At 42.5% G+C, this 27181-nt stretch overlaps 1 protein-coding gene across 3 annotated transcripts; it reads left to right on the top strand.

Moving 5' to 3' along the window:
• Positions 1-4: 4 nt before the first annotated feature.
• On the top strand, positions 5-27181 carry LOC110527610 (nuclear factor erythroid 2-related factor 2). 3 transcript variants are annotated; one of them, XM_021609006.2, is made up of 5 exons: positions 5-263; positions 22588-22845; positions 23920-24015; positions 24125-24346; positions 25636-27181. In XM_021609006.2, the coding sequence occupies exons 1-5, from the start codon at positions 222-224 to the stop codon at positions 26836-26838; spliced, it is 1821 nt and encodes a 606-aa protein (XP_021464681.2). In that variant the 5' UTR covers positions 5-221; the 3' UTR covers positions 26839-27181. The 3 variants fall into 3 exon arrangements, with proteins under 3 accessions (XP_021464681.2, XP_021464680.2, XP_021464682.2); XM_021609005.2 differs by having other exon boundaries at positions 25633-27181; XM_021609007.2 differs by lacking the exon at positions 5-263 and adding an exon at positions 22375-22380 and having other exon boundaries at positions 25633-27181.

Here is a 27181-nt window from a genome sequence, read left to right as displayed (position 1 = left end):
CAGGCTGCCGCTGCTAGTGGGCAGGGCCGTTCAGCGGCTGGGGTTTCTTTACGCTTTCATTATTTCTAGACCTCATTTTTTATTTCTATACAAGTGAACTATTTTCATATTCAGGACACTGTTCGGTAAGATTTAATTTGATTTGTGTTAGTGTAAGGGACTTTAAAGATAATTGTGGCTCTGGGTGTTTAAGAGCAAATTCACAAGGGAATATCAGCGCAATGATGGAGGTAGAATTGTCAAGTGCACATCGAATTCAACAGGTAAGAGAAGGGGCTGAATAACATGCTTCATAGGCGGCCTAACAAATGTGTTTCTGACTCAAGAGAAACGCTTAGACTATAGAAATTGTGTCATAAGCCATTGTTGTTATCCTGTGGTAGGCTACTTAAAATGTTGCAGTATAGGCAACAGTATAGTAGACAGAAGGGGAGGCTAAGAAACTGCATCATAAAGTTGACTAGGCAACCTGGATTAGGCTATTTTGTGTTATATGGAACAAATTAAATGTAGCATAAATAAAGCCTATTAAATAAATGTGGATTGAAATTATTTTAATAGGCATAGAATCTCACTTTTTCCAACATTTGCTTGTTGTGAACTGTTTCTCATAAATCTGTAGAAAAATCTGCAAAGTCATTGGACAGCCTCATACTTGAGTTCTTTACCACAGCTGTAGCCTATAACACAGTTTCAAACTGTTTCATAAAGATTCAAATCCACGTTTAAGGTTGAATTTCGAAAGCAGGATGTCTTTGAATTGGTCAGAAAAAAAAAAAATGATACATCTGATTCTTCCCCAAAAATGCCATCTAGTTCATTGTTTGTCGAGAGCCCCCTCCAGGACTGTGGTGGTACCCTGTAGCGTGTGATCTCTGTATCGATGGCATATCATCAGTGGCCACCTTCGCTCAGTCCACTAGGTCCACAATTGTAGGCAGTCTCATAGAGGAATGTTTGTTTGTAAAAGCTTATGTTTTGAAGTTCTTTGAATTAAAGGAAGAGATTGGCAAAGATAAATGTATCTTGATACAACTACAATATACTCCAAAGATGTACCAGATGTACCAGCACCAGCTGTGCCATCAGAGACTCTGGGTTCGTGCCCAGGCTCTGTCGTAACCTGCTGCGACTGGGAGGTCCGTGGGGCGATGCACAATTCGTCATTCGAGTTAGGGAGGGCTTGGCCGGTAGGGATGTCCTTGTCTCATCGCGCAGCAGCGACTCCTGTGGCGGGCCGGGCGCAGTGCGCGCTAACCAATGTTGCCAGGTGCACGGTGTTTCCTCCGACACATTGGTGCGGCTGGCTTCCGGGTTGGATGCGCACTGTGGGTTAGGGTTAGGGGTTGATAGGACATTCACAGCTCAATAGGGACTCATTGGAACGCAGCACGTTCAAAATATGGGGCACTTCCGGATTGGATTTTTCTCAGGCTTTCGCCTGCAACATCAGTTCTGTGATACTCACAGACAATATCTTTACAGTTTTGGAAACGTTAGAGTGTTTTCTATCCAAAGCTGTCAATTATATGCATATTCTAGCATCTTGTCCTGACAAAATATCTAGTTTAAAACGGGAACGTTTTTTTCCCAAAAATGAAAATACTGCCCCTAGAGTCGCAACAGGTTAAGAAGCAGTGCGGCTTGGTTGGGTTGTGTATCGGAGGACGCATGACTTTCAACCTTCGTCTCTCCCAAGCCCGTACGGGAGTTGTAGCGATGAGACAAGATAGTATCTACTAAAACATTTGGATACCACGAAATTGGAGAGAAAAAGGGGTCAAATTCAAACAAACAAAACAAATCCTATAATGTGATTTTCTGGACAAAAAAATCTCATTTTGTCTGTCATAGCTGAAGTGTACCTGTGATGAACATTACAGGCCTCTCTCATCTTTTTAAGTGGGAGAACTTGCACAATTGGTGGCTGACTAAATACTTTTTTGCCCCACTGTACCTGTGATGTGAGAAATGTTTTGTTGTCTGAATACAGCTGTGACGACCCTTTGGGAAGAATTACATTTGGTTTAGCTTCTCTATTGTCCGTGAGTTATTTACTCTGAAAAAAAAAAAAAAGAACCTAACACAAGTTTTAATTGAGGTTTAGGATTTAGTGAGTGTTTTGTTCCAAATCCAATGCTTTTAGTTTTATAAACATTTAGGGCTAACTTATTCCTTGCCACCCACTCTGAAACTAACTGCAGTTATTTGTTGACTGTTGCAGTCATTTCAGTCGCTGTAGTAGATGACATGTAATAGTGTTGAGTCATCCACATACATAGGAACTCTGGCTTTACTCAAAGTCAGTGGCATGTCGTTAATAAACATTGAAAAAAGCAAGGGGCTTAATCAGCTACCCTGGGGAATTCCTGATTCTAACTGGATTATATTTGATAGGCTTCCATTAAAGAACACCCTCTGTGTTCTGTTAGACAAGTAACTCTTTATCCACATTATAGCAGGGGGTGTAAAGCCGCAACACATATGTTTTTCCAGCAGTACACTATGCTCAATAATGTCAAAAGCTCAAAAGCTGCACTGATGTCTAACAAGACAGCCCCCACAATAATTTCATCATCAGTTTCTCTCAGCCAATCATCAGTCATTTGTGTAAGTGCTGTGCTTGTTGAGTGTCCTTCCCTATAAGCATGCTGTAATTCTGTTATCAATTTGTTTACTGTAAAATACTATTGTATCTGGTCAAGCACAATTAACCCTCCTCAGGACTTTAAACGGCCCCACAAACCGGGGGCTAAGCTTCTGGCAGGCGGAGGGGCCTCGCCTGGCTTTGATGCCAAGGTGCTAGGGCCGGCTGATACCCCAACACGCACTGGAAAGGAATGAGGTTAGTGGAGGAGTGGCAGTGGGAGTTCTGCGCATACTCAGCCCAAGGTAGAAAATCTGCCCACTCCCCATTCCAGTCCTGACAGTAACACCTCAGGAACCTGCACACCTCCTGATTGATCTACCTGTCCATTAGCTTGAGGACGGTACCCGGAGGTGAGACTGACCGTGACCCTCAGGCGTTCCATGAACGCTTTCCATACGCTTGAGGTGAACTGAGGGCCACGGTCTGACACAATGTCCTCCAGGATCCCGTAGTGCCGGAAGACGTGCATATAAAGAGCCTCCGCAGTTTGCATAGCTGATGGGATTCCAGGCAGAGGAAGGAGGCGACAAGCTTTGGAAAACCGGTCCACAACGAAGAGAACGGTGGTTTTCTCCTGGGAGGGGGGAAGGTCAGTGACAAAGTCAACCGAGAGGTAAGACCAGGATCATTGTGGAACCGGCAGGGGAAGAATATTTTATACCCGAGGTGTCTGGGTGTCTTAGACTGGGCACAGATGGATCAGGAAGAGACTTCTCAGTCAGGCAGGCGGTGGTACGGCTTATCCCAGGATGACTCGACACAGGTGCCTGGGGCACCCAGGTAAGGAGTCGGTCCCCCACACCCGTGGGCACATAGGCGTGGTTTTTCGTAGAGGTGAGACAGGGAGTCCGCCTTCACGTTCTTCGAGCCTGGCCTATAAGAAAGCATGAATTGGAACCTGACGAAGAATAGAGCCCATCTGGCCTGTCTTGGGTTTAGCCTCTTCGCTGCCCTGATGTACTCCAGGTTGCGATGGTCCATCCACACCAGGAAAGGGTGTTTGGACCCCTCCAGCCAGTTCCTCCACGCCTTCAGAGTCTTCTTCACTGCCAAGAATTCCCGGTCCCGACATCGTAGTTCCTCTGAGCGGGGCTCAGCTGCTTGGAGTAGAAGGCGCAGGGCCGCAGCTTTGGAGGGGTTCCTGTGCACTGGGACAGCACTGCCCTGACTCCTACTTTGAAGGTATCCACCTCAACAATGAAAGGAAGTGAGGGATCGGGATGTGCCAGCACGGGAGCAGTGATGAAGCGTGCCTTCAGTGTCTCGAACGCCCTCTCTGCCCCCACCGTCCCACGAAGCCACTGGGGACCTCCTCTCAGCAGGGAGGTAAGATGGTGCGACCACCGTGCTGAAGCCCAGGATGAACCTCCAGGAATCACTGGAATGCTTTCACGGAGTTAGGGATGAGCCATGACCTGACTGCGCTGATGCGATGCTCCTCCATCTCCACTCCCTCCGTGTATATAAGGTAGCCCAAAAAGAACACCGACCTCTGGAAAAACAAGCACTTCTCTTGTTTAACATATAGATCATGCTCCAACAGTCTTCCCAGCACAGTCCTGACTAACGAGACATGCTGGGCCCGGTCAGCAGAATAGACATATATCATATATATAAACCACTACGCCTCTTCCCAGCATGTCCCGAAACACCTCGTTGATAAAGGTCTGGAAGACTGAAGGAGTATTAGACAGGCCAAAAGGCATCACAAGTTACTCGTAATGGCCCATGGTTGTGGAAAAGGCCGTTTTCCATTCGTTGCCTGCACGAATGCGCACCAGATTGTAGAAGCTCCTCAAGTCCAGTTTCGCAAAATTCAATGATGGTTGGGATGAGGAGTAGAGGATATCTGAAAAAAAGTATCTTGAGGAGGCTGGTGACGTAGAGGGGTGGATAAAACCCTGCTGGAGGCTCTCCTGTACGTAGGTCTCCTTTGCCTCAGTCTCAGCAAAGGAGAGGAGATAGACGTGTCCTGGTATTCCTCCGGTATCTCCACTTGAGGGGTACGGTCCAGACTTCTGTAGTTCCACTGTAGTGGTGTTGACAGACATCGCAAGACACCTCCCCTGACATTCCTGCAACCAACCCAGCAGTCTCATCTTGATCCAGGAAATAACATGGTTTTGCCAAGTCAACCAGGGGAGACCTAAAACAACGAGGTGCGTGGGGGTGTCTATAATGAAAAAGGTGACTTGTTTTAAATTAGTGTCATGGGTCAGCAGAGAAACAGGAACAGTGATGTGATGTACGAGCCCTGTCCCTATTGGATGATTATCCAGGGCTTGAACCAGAATGGGTGACTGTAGGGGAACCAAAGGAATGCATAATACCGTGGTCAGTGCTCTATCTAAAAGATTCCCAGGAGCTCCGGAATCAAGAAAACAAGAGTGAGGGCTAGGGTATTCAGGGAATTTAATGGGTAAACATATTGGTTGAGTTGACAGAAAAGGAAATCTTGCATCCTACCTGGGTTGGTAAGATGCAAGAATGCATGGCTTGTCACCTCCTCACCTTTTTGTGGATACAGGGCAGGTCGGGGAGAAATGACCCCTTTCCTCACAATAGGAGCAGAGGCCCAGATTCCTCCTTCTCCCACACTCTGCTTCAGGCAAACGTGCAGAGCACACCTCCATCGGATCTGGCCACGGAGCAGGTGTAGCCATAGGCTCCGGATCACGCAGATGTCTTCTTCGGTACCGCAGGAGGGTGTCCAAACAAATCTCCATGCTGATGATCCGTGCCTCCTCCCGCAGTCCGCTGCAGAACACAGTGACCATAGCCAACTCGTTCCATCCGGTGGAGGTCCTGAACTCCAGGGCGAACTCCGAGGCGGTCCTAGATCCCTGATGTAGTGAGAGTAGGCGCTCACGCCCCTCTCGGCCCTCCACAGGATGATAAAACACAGAGCAGAAGAGAAGCCACAGTGAAGCGCTCATAGGACTCAACCTCGGGTCTACCCGTTTCTCAGACCGTGGTCCCCCAGTCCAGGGCCAGTCCGGTCAGTGCCGAGAAGACGGTGGCAACCCTGTCTCTCCCGGAGTGAGGTACAGGTCGCATTGCAGAAGGAATCCCTTGCATTCCGCAGGCACTCTGTCAAAGCCTCTGGGAGGAACAGGGATATTCCACGGGCCGGCTAAGATGGGACAGAGGCAGGTTGTGGTGTGGGGGCCGGTGCCGGAAGCAGTGCTGGAGACTGGAGGGACTGCACACTCCCCTCCAAGTGCAGGATGGTTGCCAGCACACTGTCCATGGTGCTGCCAAGTATGGAGAGACAGTTCTCGTGATGCTGGACTGTCCCTACGATGGGTGCCAGCTCAGCCTTTCCCGCATTTTCCATTGGTGGTCGTTTATTCTGTTCTGTTGTTTAATGATTGGAGACAGGTGCAAATACGTAATAGCGGGTTTTACTTTCTCCACCCAAACAAAGAGCAAAGGTGTAAACTTGTGATGCACCGATATAACATTTTTGGCCAATACCAATTTCTGCCTTTTTTTGGGGGGGGGGCTTTAAAACATTCATGTACGGTTAAATAGTTAATACACACACATGGACGCAGCGGTCTAAGGCACTGCATCTCAGTGCAAGATGCATCACTACAGTCCTTGGTTCGAATCGAGGCAGCATCACATCCAGCTGTGATTGGAAATCCCATAGGGTGGCACACAATTGGCCCAGCATCGTCCGAGTTTGACCATGGTAGGCTGTCCATATAAATAAGAATTTGTTCTTAACTGACTTGCCAAGATAAATAAAGGTTACACACACACACATACACACACACACACACACACACACACACACACACACACACACACACACACACACACACACACACACACACACACACACACACACACTGACCAAAAAGTTTTTGTTGGCATTTACGTGTGTCCCCATTACCAGTAAAACATAATCTTAACCTATTTCGGCGTTTCATTCTTAACCAGGATTTCTATGGAACGCTGTTTGGGTCTTTGCCTGTCAAACAAGACACACTGTAACACTATTTGACGTGTCAAATAAGCTTGTTGACCAATACATGAATATGACTGCACGTCACAAAATAATTTAAAGCGTTCATACATTTTTTTTACATAGTTACAGTATTAAACATTGGTTACACTCACTCGTATTTCATATGTAACAACGATTCATCGATACGTATGCTATGATGCTGGTAAAGTTGTCTCGCGCACCTACAGTGCTGGTCATGAAAAATAACGTGGTTATTTTTGACACATGAAAACCTAAACAGCCTTATCTGGTGCAAACAAACACTGAGACAGGAACAATCACCCACAAAACACTCAAAGATTATGGCTGCCTAAATATGGTTCCAAATCAGAGACAACGATAAACACCTGCCTCTGATTGAGAACCACTCCAGACAGCCATAGACTATTCTAGACAACCCCACTATACCACAATCCTAATGCCTACAAAAACCCCAAGACAAAACACACCACATAATAAACCCATGTCACACCCTGGCCTAACCAAAATAATAAAGAAAACACAAAATACTAAGACCAGGGCGTGACAGAATCCCCCCCCCCCCCCCAAGGTGCGGACTCCCGGCCGCACACCTAAACCCATAGGGGAGGGTCCGGGTGGGCGTCTGTCCACGGTGGCGGCTCCGGCGCGGGACGTGGACCCCACTCCAACAAAGTCTTAGTCCGCATGCATCACGTCCTTAGATTGGCAACCCTCGCCACCGACCTTGGCTTAGTAACCCTAACCAAGGGCCCCACTGGACTGAGGGACAGCTCGGGACTGAGGGGTAGCTCGGGACTGAGGGGTAGCTCGGGACTGAGGGGTAGCTCGGGACTGAGGGGTAGCTCGGGACTGAGGGGTAGCTCAGGACTGAGGGGAAGCTCAGTACTGAGAGGAAGCTCAGTACTGAGAGGAAGCTCAGTACTGAGAGGAAGCTCAGGCAGGTTGATGGCTCTGGCAGATCCTAGCTGGCTGGTGGTTCTGGCAGATCCTGGCTGACTGGTGGTTCCGGCAGATCCTGGCTGACTGGCAGCTCTGGCAGATCCTGGCTGACTGGCGGATCCTGGCTGAATGGCGAATCCTGGCTGAATGGCGGATCCTGGCTGACTGGCGGATCTGGAAGATCCTGGCTGACTGGCAGCTCTGGCAGATCCTGGCTGACTGGCGGATCCTGGCTGAATGGCGAATCCTGGCTGAATGGCGGATCCTGGCTGACTGGCGGATCTGGAAGATCCTGGCTGACTGGCAGCTCTGGCAGATCCTGGCTGACTGGCGGATCCTGGCTGAATGGCGGATCCTGGCTGAATGGCGGATCTGGAAGATCCTGGCTGACTGGCAGATCCTGGCAGACTGGCGGCTCTGGCTGCTCCATGCTGACTGGCGGCTCTGGCTGCTCCATGCTGACTGGCAGCTCTGGCTGCTCCATGCAGACTGGCAGCTCTGGCGGCTCCTTGCAGACTGGCAGCTCTGGCGGCTCCTTGCAGACTGACAGCTCTGGCAGCGCTGAACAGGCAGGAGACTCCGGCAGCGCTGTAGAGGAGGAAGGCTCTGACAGTGCTGGTCAGGCGGGAGACTCCGGCAGCACTGGAGAGGCGAGGCGCACTGTAGGCCTGATGCGTGGTGCTGGCACTGGTGGTACTGGGCCGAGGACAGCCTGGTGCGGGGAGCTGCCACCGGAGGGCTGGTGTGTGGAGGTTGCAGAGGATGGACCAGACCGTGAAGGCGTACTGGAGATCTTGAGAGCAGGGCTGGCACCAACCGCCCTGGCTGGATCTTCACCCTAGCCCGGCAGATGTGAGGAGCTGAGATGTAGCGTACCGGACAAAACTAGCTAGCTCATGGATGCAAACAATGTTCTTCCCCAAAAAGATAGCAAAATGACAATCTGTTTCAGTAGCTATAGTTAGCTAGCTAACTACAGTTGAAGTCGGAAGAGTCATTAAAACTCGTTTTTCAACCACTCCACAAATTTCTTGTTAACAAACTATTGTTTTGGCAAGTTGGTTAGGACATCTACTTTGTGCACAAGTAATTTTTCCAACAATTGTTTACAGAGATTATTTCACTTATAATTCACTGTATCACAATTCCAGTGGGTCAGAAGTTAATATACACTAAGTTTACTGTGCATTTAAACAGTTTGGAAAATTCCAGAAAATTATGTGTTGGCTTAGAAGCTTCTGATAGGCTAATTGACATAATTTGAGTCAATTGGAGGGTACCTGTGGATGTATTTCAAGGCCTAACCTTCAAACTCAGTGCCTCTTTGCTTGACAACATGGGAAATCAAAGAAATCAGCCAAGACCTCAGAAAAAAACATTTGTAGACCTGCACAAGTCTGGTTCATCCTCGGGAGCAATTTCTAAACGCCTGAAGGTACCACGTTCATCTGCACAAACAATAGTACGCAATTATAAACACCATGGGACCACGCAGTCGTCATACCACTCAGGGAGGAGACGCATTCTGTCTCCGAGAGATGAACGTACTTTGGTGCAAAAAGTGCAAATCAATCCCAGAACAACAACAAAGGACCATGTGAAGATCCTGGAGGAACAGGTGCAAAGGTATCTATATCCACAGTAAAACGAGTCCTATATCGACATAACCTGAAAAGCCACTCAGCAAGGAAGAAGCCACTGCTCCAAAACTGCCATAAAAAGAAGCAGACCACAGTTTGCAACTGCTCATGGGGACAAAGATCGTACTTTTAGGAAAAACGTCCTCTGGTCTGATGAAACAAAAATAGAACTGTTTGGCCATAATGACCATCATAATGACCATGCAGTCCCCACTGAACAGTTGATGTTGAGATGTGTCTGATAGTTGAACTCTGTGAAGTATTTATTTGGGCTGCAATTTCTGAGGCTGGTAACTCTAATGAACTTATCCTCTGCAGCAGAGGTAACTCTGGGTCTTCCTTTCCTGTGGCGATCCTCATGAAAGCCAGTTTCATCTTTGCGACTACACTTGAAGAAACATTCAAAGTTCTTGAAATATCCCGCATTGACTGACCTTCATGTCTTAAAGTAATGATGGACTGTTGTTTCTCTTTGTCTATTTGAGCTGTTCTTGCCAGAATATGGACTTGGTCTTTTACCTAATAGGGCTATCTTTTGTATACCACCCCGAGTTTGTCACAACACAACACTATTATTGTAGAAAAATAGTAAAAATAAAGAAAAACCCTTGAATGAGTAGGTGTGTCCAAACTTTTTACTGGTACTGTATTTATATTGTATCATAAAGGGTGCTTTTGAAAAAGAAACCTAGGTCTCTGTGTTCTCTGTTAAAATACAATTCTAACCAGCTACACGCAGCCTGGTCCAGGCCAATTGATGAAAGCCTCTGAATAAGTAATGAGTGAGCTACAGTGTTGAAGGCTTTAGACAAGTCAATGTTTGCAAAGGTTCATACTGTATCTAGCTACTTCTGCTCACAGAATGAATAGCAGGATTTGGTTCTGGGTTCCGAAATTAGTTGAAACTAAGCCTGAAACTAGACCATGGCTGGTGCCATGTCTGTTTTTCTCATTTATATTATCTGCTGCTGAAATGAACCCATAGTAATCAATGAGACTTGCTACACTGGCCACAGAAATCAACACATCAGTGAATTTTTATTTGTATTATTATTTTTCAACTCTCTGGGATATGTGGGATGGTAGCGTCCCACCTCGCCAACAGCCAGTTTAAGTGGATGGCGCCAAATTCAAAACAAAAAAAATCTCATTATTAAAATTCCTCAAGCATACAAGTATTTTACACCATTTTAAAGATAACATTCTCGTTAATCCAGCCACAGTGTCTGATTAAAAAAATGCTTTACAGCGAAAGCACCACAAACGATTATGTTAGGTCACCACCAACTCACAGAAAAACACAGCCATTTTTCCAGCCAAAGAGAGGAGTCACAAAAAGCACAGATAGAGATGAAATGAATCACTAACCTTTGATGATCTTCATCAGATGACACTCATAGGACTTCATGTTACACAATACATGTATGTTTTGTTCGATAAAGTGCATATCTATATAAAAAATCTAATTTTATATTGGCACATTACATTCAGTAGTTCTAAAACATGCAGTGATTGTGCAGAGAGCCACATCAATTCACAGAAATACTCATCATAAAGGTTGATGAAAATACAAGTGTTATACATGGAATTCGAGATATACTTCTCTTTAATGCAACCGATGTGTCAGACTTCAAAATAACTTCACGGAAAAAGCAAACCATGCAATAATCTGAGTATAGTGTTCAGACAACAAAGCAGCCAAAAAGATATCTGCCAGATTGTTATAAATATTCACTTACCTTTGATGATCTTCATCAGAATGCACTCCCAGGAATCCCAGTTCCACGATAAATGTTTTGATTTGTTCGATCATGTCCATCATTTATGTCCAAATAGCTTATTTTATTAGCACGTTTGGTAAACAAATCCAAACGCGCGTTCAGGTCCAGCCGAACGTCGGACGAAAAGTTCAAAAAGTTACATTACAGCCCATAGAAACTTGTCAAACTAAGTATAGAATCAATCTTTAGGATGTTTTTATCATAAATGTTCAATAATGTTCCAACCAGAGAATTCCTGTGTCTGTAGAAAAGCAATGGAACGAGAGCTAACTCTCTCGTGACCGCGCCTCAGAGCCTGTGGCACTCTGCCAGACACCTGGCTCAATCAGTTCTCATTCGCCCCCACTTCACAGTAGAAGCGTCAAACAAAGTTCTAAAGACTGTTGACATCTAGTGGATGCCATTGGAAGTGCAATAGGACCCCATTTACACTGTATATTGGAATGGCAAAGAGTTGAAATCGACCAACCTCAGATTTCCCACTTCCTGTTTGGATTTCTTCTCAGGTTTTCGCCTGCCATATGAGTTCTGATATACTCACAGACATCATTCAAACCGTTTAAGAAACTTCAGAGGTTTTTCTATCCAATACTAATAATAATATGCATATATTAGCAACTGGGACTGAGGAGCAGGCAGTTTACTCTGGGCACCTTTCATCCAAGCAATTCAATACTGCCACTGCATTGAATGCAAAGTCAACTTAGTGTGTGTCAACTTCTGACCCACTGGAATTGTGATACGGTGAATTATAAGTGAAGTAATCTGTCTAAACAATTGTTGGAAAAATTACTTGTGTCATGCACAAAGTAGATGTCCTAACCGACTTGCCAAAACGTTAACAAGAAATTGTTAACAAGAAATTTGTTGTTGAAAACAAGTTTTAATGACTCCAACATATGTGCATTTAAACTTTCGACTTCAATTGTATCTACCTAAATTACCCCATCCCCTTGCACAATGACTCGGTACCTGTACCGATTTTAATATAGCCAAGTCATTTCTCTGCATTGTTGGGAAGAACCCATAAGTAAGCGTTTCACTGTTAGTCCACACTTGTTGTTTACTAAGCATGTGACAAATACAAATTGATTTTACAAGAGTATCTGCCAACTGACTAAAATGTGAAATGAATGGCCTCTAGTATAGAAAGAGATGTGGATCTGAGTGTGTGCAATTAACTTGCAAGATCTTGCATGCTCAATGTGTAAATGTATGTTTTTAAACTGTAGTACTTTGTGTTTTATGTTGTAAATGTGTTCTTGCATAACATTTTGTGATGCTATTTTGGACAGGTCAGAGATTTTTAATCTCAATGAGACTAACCTGGTAAAATAAAGTTAACATTTTAAACATTAAAATAAAGATCAGCCTGAGGTTGGCCTCTAATCAGGCTGCTTTATCAGGTTCCAATGCTGGCTGATTGATAGGCCTGCTAATATAACCATACATGTAGCTGTGTTCACCTCTCACTTTCTTTTGTTAGTTGATAAACGGGTTTGCGTGGGCCTAAAGTGAAAGCTATATTGTGTAGTATTTTGAGATAAGATTGACAAATGAGCCTTTACCTTACTTTTGTCATACTCACAGGGCCAGGTGAGTCTCACCCAACTCTCACATTAGTTTTCCTTTCATACTGTTGACCTAGTCAACTGACACCACAAGACATTGTATTTCAAGGCGTTTAGACACATGAAAATGCATTCCATTGTGTTGTGGGATGGTCATGCTGCCATGTTATCTGCACAATCCACACGCTATTCCACACACACACAATACTCTAATGTCAAAGTGGGAAAAAATTATATGATTTCCTTTTAATTAATAAAAAATAAAACACCATTATATTTTGATTAGATAAGTATTCACCCCCCTAAGTCAAAGCTCTGTCAATAGCTTGCTAGACAGATTTTTACAAGTCTTATATCCAATAAATGTCGTTCCACTTCATGATTGTGTCCCACTTGTTGTTGATTCTTCACAAAAAAATACAGTTTTATATCTTTATGTTTGAAGCCTGAAATGTGGCAAAAGGTCGCAAAGTTCAAGGGGGCCGAATACTTTCGCAAGGCACTGTACCTCTAGGATTTTGCCTGTACTTAGCTCTATTGAGTTTATATTCATCTTAAATATCTCCCACGTCCTTGCTGATGACAAGCACACCCATAACATGATGGAGCCAACACCATGCTTGAAAATATGGAGAGTGGTACTCAGTGATGTGTTGTGTTAGATTTGCCCCAAACATTGTATTCCGGACAAAAAGTGAATTTCTTTGCCACAGTATTTACCATATTACTTTAGTGCCTTCTTGCAAACAGGTTGCAAGTTGTAGAATATTTTTTATTCTGGACAAGCTTCCTTCTTTGTAATCAATTCGGGTTAGTATTGTGGAGTAACTACAATGTTGTTGATTCATCCTCAGTTTTCTCCTGTCACAGCCATTAAACTTGAATTGTTTTAAAATCGCCATTGGCCTCATGGTAAAATCCCTGAGCAGTTTCCTTCCTCTCTGGCAAACGAGTTAGGAAGGACGCTTGCATGTTTGTAGTGACTGAGTGTATTGATACACCATCCAAAGCGTAATTGTTAACTTCAGCATGCTCAAAGGGAAACGCTTTATTTTATTTTTACCCATCTACCAATAGGTGCCCTTCTTTGCAAGGCATGGGAAAACCTCCCTGGTCTTTGTGGTTGAATCTCTGCTTGAAATTGACTTCTTAACTGAGAGACATAACAGACAATTATGTGTGTGTGGTGCAGAGATTCAAAAAGCATGTTAACCCCTATTATTGCACACAGACTGAGTCCACACAACTTATTATGACACTTATTAAGCACCTTTTTTCTACTCCTGAACGTATTTAGGTTTGCCACAACAAAAGGGTTTAAATACTTGACTCAAGACATTACATCTTTTCACATTTTTATTAATTTGCAAAATAATCAAAAGATAAAAATTCCACTTTGACATTATGGGGTATTGTGTGTAGATCAGTGACACAAAATCTGAATGTAATACATTTTAAATTCAGGGTGTAACACAACAAAATGTGGAAAAAGTACATTGTTGTGAATACCTTCTGAATGCACTGTAGTATTGTGCCAAAATGTTATTGAAACTCTGTCTCCAGTATAATATGTACTCTGTTGCAGTGACGGTCTGGCTCTCTGAAAACAACTTAGAACCACACCACCTTTCACCACCTGGGAAAATCCACACGCTAAACAGGAAAGTGCACATGCAGTTACATCACCCTCTCTGCTGTAATCTTTTCCCAGGTGGTGAAAGGTGGTGTGGTTCTAAGTAGTTTTCAGAGGGCCAGACCGTCACTGCAACAGAGTACATATTACACTGGAGACAGAGTTTCAATTACATTTTGGCACAATACTTTTTATTTATTTTTATTTCACCTTTATTTAACCAGGTAGGCTAGTTGAGAACAAGTTCTCATTTTCAACTGCGGCCTGGCCAAGATAAAGCGTAGCAATTCGACACATACAACACAGAGTTACACATAGAATAAACAAAACATACAGTCAATACAACAGTAGAACAAAAGAAAACAAAAAGTCTATATACAGTGAGTGCATCATACTACAGTGCCTTCAGAAGGTATTCACACCAATGTACTTTTTCCACATTTTGTTGTGTTACACCCTGAATTTAAAATAGATTACATTCAGATTTTGTGTCACTGATCTACACACAATACCCCATAATGTCAAAGTGGAATTTTTGTATTTGGATTATTTTGCAAATTAATAAAAATGTGAAAAGATGTAATGTCTTGAGTCAAGTATTTAAACCCTTTTGTTATTGCAAACCTAAATACGTTCAGGAGTAGAAAAAAGTGCTTAATAAGTGTCATAATAAGTTGCATTGACTCACTCTGTGTGCAATAATAGTGGTTAACATGCTTTTTGAATAACTACCTGATCTCTGCACCACACACACACAATTATGTTATGTCCCTCAGTCTAGTATTGAATTTCAAGCAGAGATTCAACCACAAAGACCAGGGAGGTTTTCCCATGCCTTGCAAAGAAGGGAACCATTTGGTAGATGGGTAAAAATTTAAGAAAGCGTTTCCCTTTGAGCATGCTGAAGTTATCAATTACGCTTTGGATGGTGTATCAATACACTGAGTCGCTACAAAGATGCAGGCGTCCTTCCTAACTCGTTTTCCGGAGAGGAAGGAAACCGCTCAGGGTATTACCATGAGGCCAATGATGATTTTAAAACAGTTTGAGTTTAATGACTGATAGGAGAAAACTGAGGATGAATCAACAACATTGTAGTTACTCCACAATACTAACATAAATAGATTACAAAGAAGGAAGCTTGTCCAGAATAAAAAATATTCCAAAACGTGCAACCTGTTTGCAATAAGGCACTAAAGTAATACGGAAAATAATGTGGCCAAGAAATGAACTTTTTGTCCGGGAATACAAAGCCTTATGTTTGGGGCAAATCTAACACAACACGTCACTGAGTACCACTCTCCATATTTTCAAGCATGTTGTTGGCTCCGTCATGTTATGGGTATGCTTGTCATTGTCAAGGACGTGGGAGTTTAGGATAAATATCAATTTAATAGAGCTAAGCGCAGGCAAAATCCTAGAGGTAAATCTGGTTCAGTCTGCTTTCAAACAGTCACTGGGAGACAAATTCACGTTTTTTTTTGCAGCAAAATAACCCAAAACACAAGGCCAAATATACACTGGAGTTGCTTACCAAGACGACATTGAATGTTCCTGAGTGGCAGAGTTACAGTTTTGACCTAAATCGGCTTGAAGATCTATGGCAAGACTTGTAAAAATCTATCTAGCAAGCTATTGACAGAGCTTTGACTTAGGGGGGTGAATACTTGTCTAATCAAGATATAATGGTGTTTTATTTTTCATTAATTAAAAGGAAATCAAAAAAAAATCCCACTTTGACATTAGAGTATTGTGTGTGTGTGGATCATTTACAAAACATGACCAATTAAATTAATTTGAATCCAACTTTGTAACATAACAAAATGTGTTAAAAGTAAGGAGCTGTGAAAACTTTCTGAAGGCACTATGTATTTCAAGCAATGTGACAGGTTTACACACTCATTGTTATTCTCTCAAACAGCTTCATGAGGAATGCTTTTCCAACAGTCTTGAAGGAGTTCCCACATATGCCGAACACTTGGCTACTTTTCCTTCACTCTGCGGTCCAACTCATCCCAAACCATCACACTTGGGTTGAGGTTGGGTGGTTGTGCAGGCCAGGTCATCTGATACAGCACTCCATCACTTTCCTTCTTGGTCAAATAGCCCTTACACAGCCTTGATGTGTGTTGGGTCATTGTCCTGTTGAAAAACAAATGATAGTCCCACTAAGTGCAAACCAGATTGAATGGTGTATTGCTGCAGAATGCTGTGGTAGCCATGCTGGTTGAGTATGTTTTGAATTCCAAATGAAACTCTGATTTACCAGCATTAAAATCCTCTAGATTAACTGAAGTTCTACATGGTTTGCTCAGAATTTGTTTAGAGTACCGTATACTGCCATCCACTTGGTATAAATCCACAGTAAATCCCATTACCAATTCATAAAAAAATTACCAGAGAGTGCCACTGAACTGGAGAGGCATAAGTTTACTAGGTATAGTCGATAAATTATAGTCATCCATCCTCAACAGTAGGTTAATGCATCTATTATTACGTGTTTTGCTTTTCAATTTTTTTCTTCAAAAACAATTCTCTGCATTCTTGGGAAGGACCCATAAGTAAGCATTTCACTGTTAGTCCACACCTGTTGTTTACGAAGCATGTGACAAATGCAAATTGATGTGATAAGAGCATCTGCCAACTGACTAAAACGTGAAATGAATGGCCTTTGGTTTAGAGAGAAAAGTGGATCTGAGTGTCTGCAATTAACTTGCAAGATTTTGCCTGCTCAATGTGTAAAATGTATGTTTTTAATCATTAGTACTTTATGTTTTATGTTGTAAATGTGTTTTTGCATGACATTTTGTGTGTTGCTATTTTGGCCAGGTCAGAGATTTTTAATCTCAATGAGACTAACCTGGTAAAATAAGGTTAACATTTTAAACATTAAAATAAAGATCAGCCTAAGATTGACCTTTAATCAGGCTGCTTTATCAGGTTCCAATGCTGGCTGATTGTAAGTCCTGCTAATATAACTCTACCTGTAGCTGTGTTCACCTCTCCCTTTCTTTTGTTAGTTGATAAATGGGTGTGCGTGGGCCTGAAATGAAAGCTGTATTGTGTAGTCGACTGAGATAAGATTGACAAATGAGCCTTTACCTTACTTTTGTCATGCTCACAGGGCCAGGTGAGTCTCACCCAACTCTCACATTAGTTTTCCTTTCATACTGTTGACCTAGTCAACTGACACCACAAGACATTGTATTTCAAGGCGTTTAGACACATGAAAATGCATTCCATTGTGTTGTGGGATGGTCATGCTGCCATGTTATCTGCACAATCCACACGCTAAACAGGAAAGTGCACATGCAGTTACATCACCCTCTCTGCTGTAATCTTTTCCCAGGTGGTGAAAGGTGGTGTGGTTCTAAGTAGTTTTCAGAGGGCCAGACCGTCACTGCAACAGAGTACATATTACACTGGAGACAGAGTTTCAATTACATTTTGGCACAATACTTTTTATTTATTTTTATTTCACCTTTATTTAACCAGGTAGGCTAGTTGAGAACAAGTTCTAATTTGCAACTGCGACCTGGCCAAGATAAAGCGTAGCAATTCGACACATACAACACAGAGTTACACATGGAATAAACAAAACATACAGTCAATACAACAGTAGAACAAAAGAAAACAAAAAGTCTATATACAGTGAGTGCATCATACTACAGTGCCTTCAGTAGGTATTCACACCAATTTACTTTTTCCACATTTTGTTGTGTTACACCCTGAATTTAAAATAGATTACATTCAGATTTTGTGTCACTGATCTACACACAATACCCCATAATGTCAAAGTGGAATTTTTATCTTTTGATTATTTTGCAAATTAATAAAAATGTGAAAAGATGTAATGTCTTGAGTCAAGTATTTAAACCCTTTTGTTATTGCAAACCTAAATACGTTCAGGAGTAGAAAAAAGTGCTTAATAAGTGTCATAATAAGTTGCATTGACTCCCTTCCTCAGAAGGGAACCATTTGGTAGATGGGTAAAAATGTAAGAAAGCGTTTCCCTTTGAGCATGCTGAAGTTATCAATTACGCTTTGGATGGTGTATCAATACACTGAGTCGCTACAAAGATGCAGGCGTCCTTCCTAACTCGTTTGCCGGAGAGGAAGGAAACCGCTCAGGGTATTACCATGAGGCCAATGGTGATTTTAAAACAGTTCGAGTTTAATGACTGATAGGAGAAAACTGAGGATGAATCAACAACATTGTAGTTACTCCACAATACTAACAAAAATAGATTACAAAGAAGGAAGCTTGTCCAGAATAAAAAATATGCTTTACACACTCATTGGCATTCTCTCAAACAGCTTCATGCGGAATGCTTTTCCAACAGTCTTGAAGGAGTTCCCACATATGCCAAGCACTTGTTGGCTACTTTTTCTTCACTCTGCGGTCCAACTCATCTCAAACCATCTCACTTGGGTTGAGGTCGGGTGGTTGTGCAGGCCATGTCATCTGATGCAGCACTCCATCACTCTCCTTCTTTGTCAAATAGCCCTTACACAGCCTTGAGGTGTGTTGGGTCATTGTCCTGTTGAAAACAAATTATAGTCCCACTAAGCTCAAACCAGATGGGATGGCGTATCGCTGCAGAATGCTGTGGTAGCCATGCTGGTTAAGTGTGCCTTGAATTCCAAATAAATCACTGATTTACCAGCAAAATCACCCCCAAACTATCACACCTTCTCCTCCATGCTTCACGGTGGGAACCACACAACCGTTCACCTACTCTGCATCTCACAAAGACACAGTGATTGGAACCAAAAATCTCAAATTTGGCCTCATCAGACCACAGGACAGATTTCTACCAGTTTAATGTCCATTGCTAGTGTTTCTTGGCCCAAGAAAGTCTCTTATTATTATTGGTGCAATTTGACCATTAAGGCCTGATTCACACAGTCTCTGAACTGTCAATGTTCAGATGTGTCTGTTACTTGAACTTTGTGAAGTGTTTATGTGGGCTGCAATCTGAGGTGCAGCCCACATGAACATATCCTCTGCAACAGATGTAACTCTGGGTCTTCCTTTCCTGAGAGCCGGTTTCATCATAACACTTGATGGTTTTTGAAACTACACTTTAAGAAACTTTCAAAGTTCTTGAAATTTTCCACATTGACTGACCTTCATGTCTTAAAGTAATGCTTTACTGTCGTTACTCTTTGCATATTTGAGCTGTTCTTGTCATAGTATGGACTTTTAGAAAATAAAGTACTCTTCTGCATACCACTCCCACCTTGTCACAACACAACTGATTGGCTCAAACACATTAGGAAGGAAAGAATATTCCACAAATTAACTTTTAACAAGGCACCCCTGTTAATTGAAATGCATTCCAGGTGACTACCTCATGGAGCTTATTGAGAGAATGCCGACAGTGTGCAAAGCTGTCATCAAGGCAAAGGGTGACTACTTTGAAGAATCTCAAATATAAAATACATTTTGATTTGTTTAATACATTTTTGGTTACTACATTAATATTTCATAGTTTTGATGTTTTCACTATTAATCAACAATGTAGAAAATAGTAAAAATATAGAAAAACCCTGGAATGAGTAGGTGTGTCCAAAGTTTTGACTGGTACTCTATATATATTTTAAATACAGCGTTGATGTCTTCTGGTTATTTTTGTCAAATAGCAATAATAAAATGTATTTTAACTCCCAGTGTCAGTTATTGCTAATGTCTTCCTTCACATTGTCATACACATGTAGTTTAATTATGCATGTAAGGATATTGAAAAATAGTGAGGAATCAAAATGTGACACCTGAAAGATGTGTATTTGTATTTAAAATGGATCCCCATTAACTGCTGCCAAAGCAGCAGCTACTCTTCCTGGGGTCCAGCAAATTAAGGCAGTTTATACAATTTTAAAACATTGCAATACATTCACAGATTTCACAACACACTGTGTGCCCTCAGGCCCCTACTCCACCACTACCACATATCTACAGTACTAAATCCATGTGTTGCAATGCCTGATAGTGTCTGATATTCCATTTATGTCTGTACCCCATTAACTCATGTAACCTTAAAGGGGAAAACAGTAGTTGCTACATCCATTTTAGGTCTTAAAAATTAATAATATGTACCCATAGATTTTTGAAGAATATAACTTTTTTATAAATGCCACGAGCTTAGTTTAACTATCGTACCCCACCAGAACCCAAAATATAAGCTTGTTTTACACCAATGATTTTAAACAAACACTGTTTTGCCTCAAAACATAGTTACAACTATGATGATTATATCATATATAGATGGTAAGTCCTTGCATATCCAAAGCTCTGTCTGAATTTGAGAGTGATTACATTTCTCCAGCCCCATCCATCAGCTTTTTACCCAAACAGTGGCATGGAGAACGCTTTGTTATTGTTTCAACTGCTGATTGGTCCATTAAAGGAGGCGTGACTCCTGAGAATGGACAGACACATACTCAGTCATTTACTTATGGCCAATTCAAGTTATTACATGCATTTTATTCGGAATTGTCGGTTATTTTATTTAGAAGAGTAATCCCTGTGACGCTGTATGGGGAAAAACCTCTAAAGCTGCCCTGATTTTACACATTAGTGGAAAGACTATAGTGTGACCGCCTAGTCATAAAGCAGGGAATAATCATTCAAAACCTGCCCCAATACAGTGGCAATAACGCTATCACAACAGCCGTCCAGCCATAACTATGAAGTTAATGTCCGATTTTATTGTTTAATGGGGGGGTAAAACAACTGATACGGGAGGAAAATGTGTACTTTACCAGAATAGTTTTCTTGTTAAATTATCTACTGAGGCAAAGGGTTGATGTTGGTTGAGTCAAGGTCACTGTCTGTCCTTTTGATCCTCGCCTTGCGTTCCTTTGAAACTCTTTTGTAATGGATGTTTAGCTTGTTACTGAGTCAACACCACACACTCTTGAAGCTTCATGGCCACATAATGAGCTGAATGTGTTTGTGAAAAGAACCATTGATACCCAGAGATAGTTTTGCTGTTTGGACCCTGAACCGAGATTAAGCTTTTTAAGCCAGATATAATTGTCAATGGAAAAATTCATACTTTAGTCCAATGACTACTGTCATCTTGAAAATAAATGAGTTGGGACAAATCTTCAAAAATGTGTGCCTTGCTAGCAGGTTTATTCATCAAATGCATTTTGCATGATGATTGTAGAGGTAAACAGCCTAGAGCAGTTACTGCAACATTCCAGTGACAGTCCTATGAATGAAACTGCCTCACAGTCCAAACACATGTTTGGCAGTCTACCAGCCAAATATTAGGTGTTATGTTCTTTGTCATAATCATCAAAGTATAATATTCAGTGTAAAAATTGTAGACAATATAATATAATAGAAATCTTATGAAACAACCAAATATATAATAACTGTGAGAGGTTCTTATATGAGTTCAGCTTTATCAAACAGAATGAATTTGTCTTGTTTCCTATTGGTCAGATTATATTTGGTCCAGTGGCAGCATTTTTGCGATTGGACTGAAATTCAAGCCTGCTGAACAATAATTATCAATCATAGAGTATCTCGGCCAATGGCTTATTATTGAGTTGAGCAGCGTCTTTCAGCCACACTGTGTGCTGCTCTCGCATAGAGAAACAAAGGCTGATCAAGGACATAAAAAAATGCTGGCTTTGTAAACTGTGCAACATGTGACTTACTTACTTACTTACTTACACATAACTTACTTCATGTATGTAGTACTCGTATTTTACTCTGCTCTCTTTAGTGGATCTTGATGGTATTTGTTGGTTTAGCTAGATGCTGGTGTTGGAGGTTGCTGAAATGTACACGTGGGTGTGGAGCCATTCCGCTTTAAGAATGAGGAGAACAGCATGTATTATTCATACATCCTCGTCACACATCTCATCTGATTGAGTTGTGTTATGGCTAAAGGTGGGGGTAAGGGACAGCTGTCCACAGGGAGGGGAACAGGGGATACAATACGTGGCACAGAGAAGCTTTCTGGGTATTGTTGACACACCTTTTTTGATCCCACTTGTCTGCCTTCTGTTTGTTCGTGATGGTTGAGCATACAATATCCATCTTATGCTTTGTCAAATACTTCAGGATCCCTGCATTAAAAGTGGTTCTTTAAAGAACCCTGCCTTCAAATCAAATCAAATCGCATTTGTCACATGCGCCGAATTCAACAGGTGGAGACGTTACAGTGAAACGCTTACTTACAAGCCCTTAACCAACAATGCAGTTTTAAGAAAATACCAACAACAAAAAAGTAAGAAATAAGAATAACAAATAATTAAAGAGCAGATAAGAATAGTTGGAGTAGCAATGGTGTTGGCTGTAGTGTTGTCCTGCTATCCTCCTATCTTAACTCACTATGGTCGTTGTTCTCCTGCCAGGATATGAACTTGATTGACATCCTGTGGAGGCAGGACATTGACCTGGGTGCCGAGCGGGAGGTGTTTGACCTGAGCCTGCGGCAGAAGGAGGATGAGCTGCGCAGGCAGAGGGAACTGGAGGAGGAGAATAGGCTGCACCTGCTGAGGGAGCAGGATAAGGCCTTGCTCGAACAGCTGGAGCTGGACGAGGAGACTGGAGAGTTCATGCCCTGCCTGCTACCCAGTGAACCAGAGCTGCCCAACACAGAGGGAAACCAGGTATCTATCTATCCATCCATCCATCTATCTATCCATCCATCCATCCATCCATCTATCTATCTATCTATCTATCTATCTATCTATCTATCTATCTATCTATCTGCCAGCCAGCGAGCGAGCGAGCGAGCGGTCCCCCTCTGGAATAGAAAAGAGTAACGAGATTAGAATTTATGCTAGGGAAATGCATGTGTATGTGTTCTGTGTCTTGTTTTTTAAAATATTTATTTTGAGGGTGGTATACAAAAGTATCTATATCCACAGTAAAACGAGTCCTATATCAACAAAACCTGAAAGGCCGCTCAGCAAGAAAGAAGCCACTGCTCCAAAACCACCAAAAAAAGCAAGACTACGGTTTGCAACTGCACATGGGGACAAAGATCGTACTTTTTGGAGAAATATCTTCTGATCTGATGAAACAAAAATAGAACTGTTTGGCCGTAATACCATCGTTATGTTTGGAGGAAAAAGGGGAAGCTTGCAAGCCAAAGAACATCATCTCAACAGTGAAGCACGGGGGTGGAAGCATCATGTTGTGGGGTTGCTTTGCTGCAGGAGGCTTTTGCTCCATCCTATAGAACATTTGTGGGCAGAACTGAAAAAGCGTGTGCGAGCAAGGAGGCCTACAAATCTGACTCAGTTTCACCAGTTCTGTCAGGAGGAATAGGCCGAAATTCACCCAACTTATTGTGGGAAGCTTGTCAAAGGCTACCCAAAATGTTTGACCCAAGTTAAACAATTTAAAGGCAATGCTCCCAAATACTAATTGAGTGTATGTAAACTTCTGACCCACTGGGAATGTGATGAAAGAAATAAAAGCTGAAATAAATAATTCTCTCTACTATTACGTATTTTGACATTTCACATTCTTAAAATGAAGTGGCGATCCTAACTGACCTAAGACAGGGAATGTTAAAGGGATTAAATGTCAGGAATTGTGAAAAACCGAGTTTAAATATATTTGGCTAAGGTGTATGCAAACTTCCGATTTCAACGGTTAATTATGTTCAAAAATAATTAAAATAACTTTATCGCTCATACAGCCAGTAATTTATATCTGTGTGTCTGTTTTTGTAGAACACCATTTTTTCCAAAGTGGATGGGGATGCACTTTCATTTGATGAGTGCATGCAGCTTCTCGCAGAGACATTCCCTTTAGTAGAAACCATTGAGGTAAGAGAATACACTACCAATACCTACAAACCAGTAACATAATTCCAATCTGTTTCTCCTCTTATCAATGCATCCCCTCTAATTTCCAGTATGTGTCTGCGTATTCTAGCTCCCCCATCCTCCTCCTGCACATATCATGCCCTCCCCTTCCATTGGCAACAGTAGGCCAGATATGCTGACCTCCCAGCAGTCACCTGTGGCCCAGAACCCCATGCTCTCTGCTCTGCTGGCCCCCCACAAGGCTCCCATTGCTGTGCCTGCATCTCTGGAACCAGCCCCTGTGGATGTGGAGCAGGCCTGGATGGAGCTGCTCTCCCTGCCTGAGCTCCAGGTAGGTATGGCACAACGGAACAATTCATAAGGCCACAACAAGCCCTGTTCAGCTAGGTAATGGACACCTAACAACGAGTGGCTGCTGCAGTAGGGTGTGCAAGGACACAGCACAAGCATGCCTTTGTTAGAACAAATTTGAAAAGTAGACTTCCTGATAATTCTCTTTTATTTATGTCCTTTTCTGTTGGCATGATCTTTCTCAAACAGGTATTATTGTGCATCACACAAAATATACGTACCCCTAAATGCAAGAAAATACATTTGCCAACTGAGTTTCTATGTTCTGAAATAGCACGCACATTTGAACTCATTCGCATCTATTATTACGTGTTTTACTTTTCTATTTTTTCTCCAAAAACAAATCTCTGCATTCTTGGGAAGGACCCATAAGTTAGCTGTTAGTCCACACCTGTTGTTTACGAAGCATGTGACAAATACAAATTGATTTGATAAGAGCATCTGCCAACTGACTAAAATGTGAAATGAATGGCCTCTAGTTTAGAGAGAGAAGTGGATCTGAGTGTCTGCAATTAACTTGCAAGATCTTGCATGCTCAATGATGTTCAGTGCCACTGAACTGGAGAGGTATAAGTTTACTAGGTACGATCTATAAATTATATTCATCCATCCTCAACAGTAGGTTAATGACCTTTTTGGAGGATCAAAACATTCTGGTGGAAAAACAAAAAGTTTTCGTAAATCCAGAGACTGTATCGATCATATCTACTTGGTGTGTACAATAGCCAGTATACAAACATGAAGAACACCTTCCTAATTGTGAGTTGCACCCGCCCTTTTGCCCTCAGAACAGCCTCAATGCATCGGGGCATGGACTCTACAAGATGTTGAAAGCGTTCCACAGGGATGCTGGCCCATGTTGTGTCAAGTTGGCTGAATGTCAACTGGCGATTTGACACATATAAAATGTCATTCATTCATTAATTGTATTAATTCACTCTGTGATCAAGTTTCACTGAATAGGGTTTTCATACTTGCTATGGAGCTGTATATAGTTCCACCACGGGATAGCACGTATCCAAAAATAAAGCTATTTCAGCCATGACTGTACATAGTCTTGAACTACAATGGCAATGCTATCCAATTTTAGATAGTCATTTTACCCATTGTTTATAAGGGTTGCCCACTAGAGATTACAAGTCTTTTGTTTTTCACTATGATAATGAAGACGTGAAATTAACAGTCTCACCTTTCAATAAAATATTTTACAATGTATATAGGTCACTGACTGTTTTCTAATTCTTTGATTTCCTCTATTTTCAACAGCAGAACTTAAAAATGCAAGTGTCAGATATCCTGGATCAGAATGGCTATACCAGCACAAGCATGCCCCTAGATGTGCAGGACCCTAACTACAGCTTGTACTTGCCTGAGCTCCCAGGCTTGGTCACAAACATTGATACTACACCACCTGTCCTACTCATCAACAACTTCAAAGGGATGGTTCCCCCTGACAACCTCAACCAAATGACTCTGAAACCCCAGGAGCTCAACACAACCTACACCACAGACAGCCTCTGTAAGCTGTTCTACACTGACCACTCAAACACAAAACCAAGCTCCCCCATGTTATCCTATACTTCCAATGAGGCCTACCCACAGGAGGAGGTGAGACACAAACCACTGGAACCATCAGAAATACATGTCCCCCAATTTTCCCTGACAGATGGACACAGGACTGCTACAGAGTTCCCCGACTCTGACTCCGGTCTGTCAATGGACAATGTCAGCTCGCCTATGAAATCCCATCAGGACGATAGTTCTATGGGATACAGCGACTCAGACCTGGAGGAGATGGACAGCAACCGGTCCGAGTACAGAGAGATGTTCTCACTGTCTCTCCGTGGAGAGGAACAACAGTCCTCCCCTTACAACACTGGTCCAGTGTCCCATTTTCCGGCAGACAGCCTACCCTACCCAAAGAGTGAGCTCATAGAGGGCAACGGCCATAACCAGCGCCCATTCACCAAAGACAAGTCGAGAAGACGCTCTGCAGGCTGCCAGTCCCGTCTGTCCAGAGACGAACAGTGGGCCAAGGCCCTGGGGATCCCCTTTGCTGTGGAGCTCATTATCAACCTGCCCGTGGACGACTTCAATGAGCTCATGTCCAAGCACCAGCTTAACGAGGTCCAGCTGGTCCTGATCCGAGACATCCGCCGACGGGGAAAGAACAAGGTGGCAGCCCAGAACTGCCGCAAGCGCAAGATGGAGAGCATCTCAGGCCTGGAGGGGGAGCTTGAAGCACTGTGCGAGAAGAAGGCGCACTTACTCAGGGAGAGTGCCCAGAGGAACGGCAGTCTGAAGGAGCTAAAGGAGCAGCTGGGGAGTCTGTACCTGGAGGTATTCAGTCGGCTGAGAGATGAGGAGGGGAAGCCCTACTCTCCCAGTGACTACTCTCTCCAGCAGACCTCCGATGGCAGCATGTTCCTTGTGCCTCGTGTTAAAAAGACACTCAAGGGTCAAGACAAATAGTCTCTTCCATTGAACTGTTTTCATTACTTTTTACCTACTCTACAAGACTACCATGCTCAAAGTTATATGCTAGACTATCAACATTATATATGTTGCTTAAGGAGTAGTGAAACAGGAGTGTTATTTTACTTAATTCCACTTGGTTCATGCAATAATATTGTCAATGTTGAAATCTCTCTCTATTTTGTACAGCAATACTTTTTTTGTTCCTGTAATCATAGCTATGCAAATAGATTTCTACCCTATTTGCAATTGAGACATGATGACATGTGTGTATGTACAGTTGAAGTCGGAAGTTTACATACACTTAGGTTGGAGTCATTAAAACTCGTTTTTCAACCAC

Source organism: Oncorhynchus mykiss, chromosome 7, assembly GCF_013265735.2.
Source record: "Oncorhynchus mykiss isolate Arlee chromosome 7, USDA_OmykA_1.1, whole genome shotgun sequence".
Classification (NCBI taxonomy): Eukaryota; Metazoa; Chordata; class Actinopteri; order Salmoniformes; family Salmonidae; genus Oncorhynchus; species Oncorhynchus mykiss.
Note: the sequence above shows the minus strand (reverse complement) of the source record. Positions and strands in the feature narration are given on the sequence as shown.

Coding starts and splice junctions, on each gene's coding strand:
- LOC110527610 (XM_021609005.2), top strand. CDS start 222: ATGATGGAGGTAGAATTGTCAAGTGCACATCGAATTCAACAG. Junction 264..22,587: donor GTGCACATCGAATTCAACAG/GTAAGAGAAGGG, acceptor TTCTCCTGCCAG/GATATGAACTTGATTGACAT. Junction 22,846..23,919: donor CCAACACAGAGGGAAACCAG/GTATCTATCTAT, acceptor CTGTTTTTGTAG/AACACCATTTTTTCCAAAGT.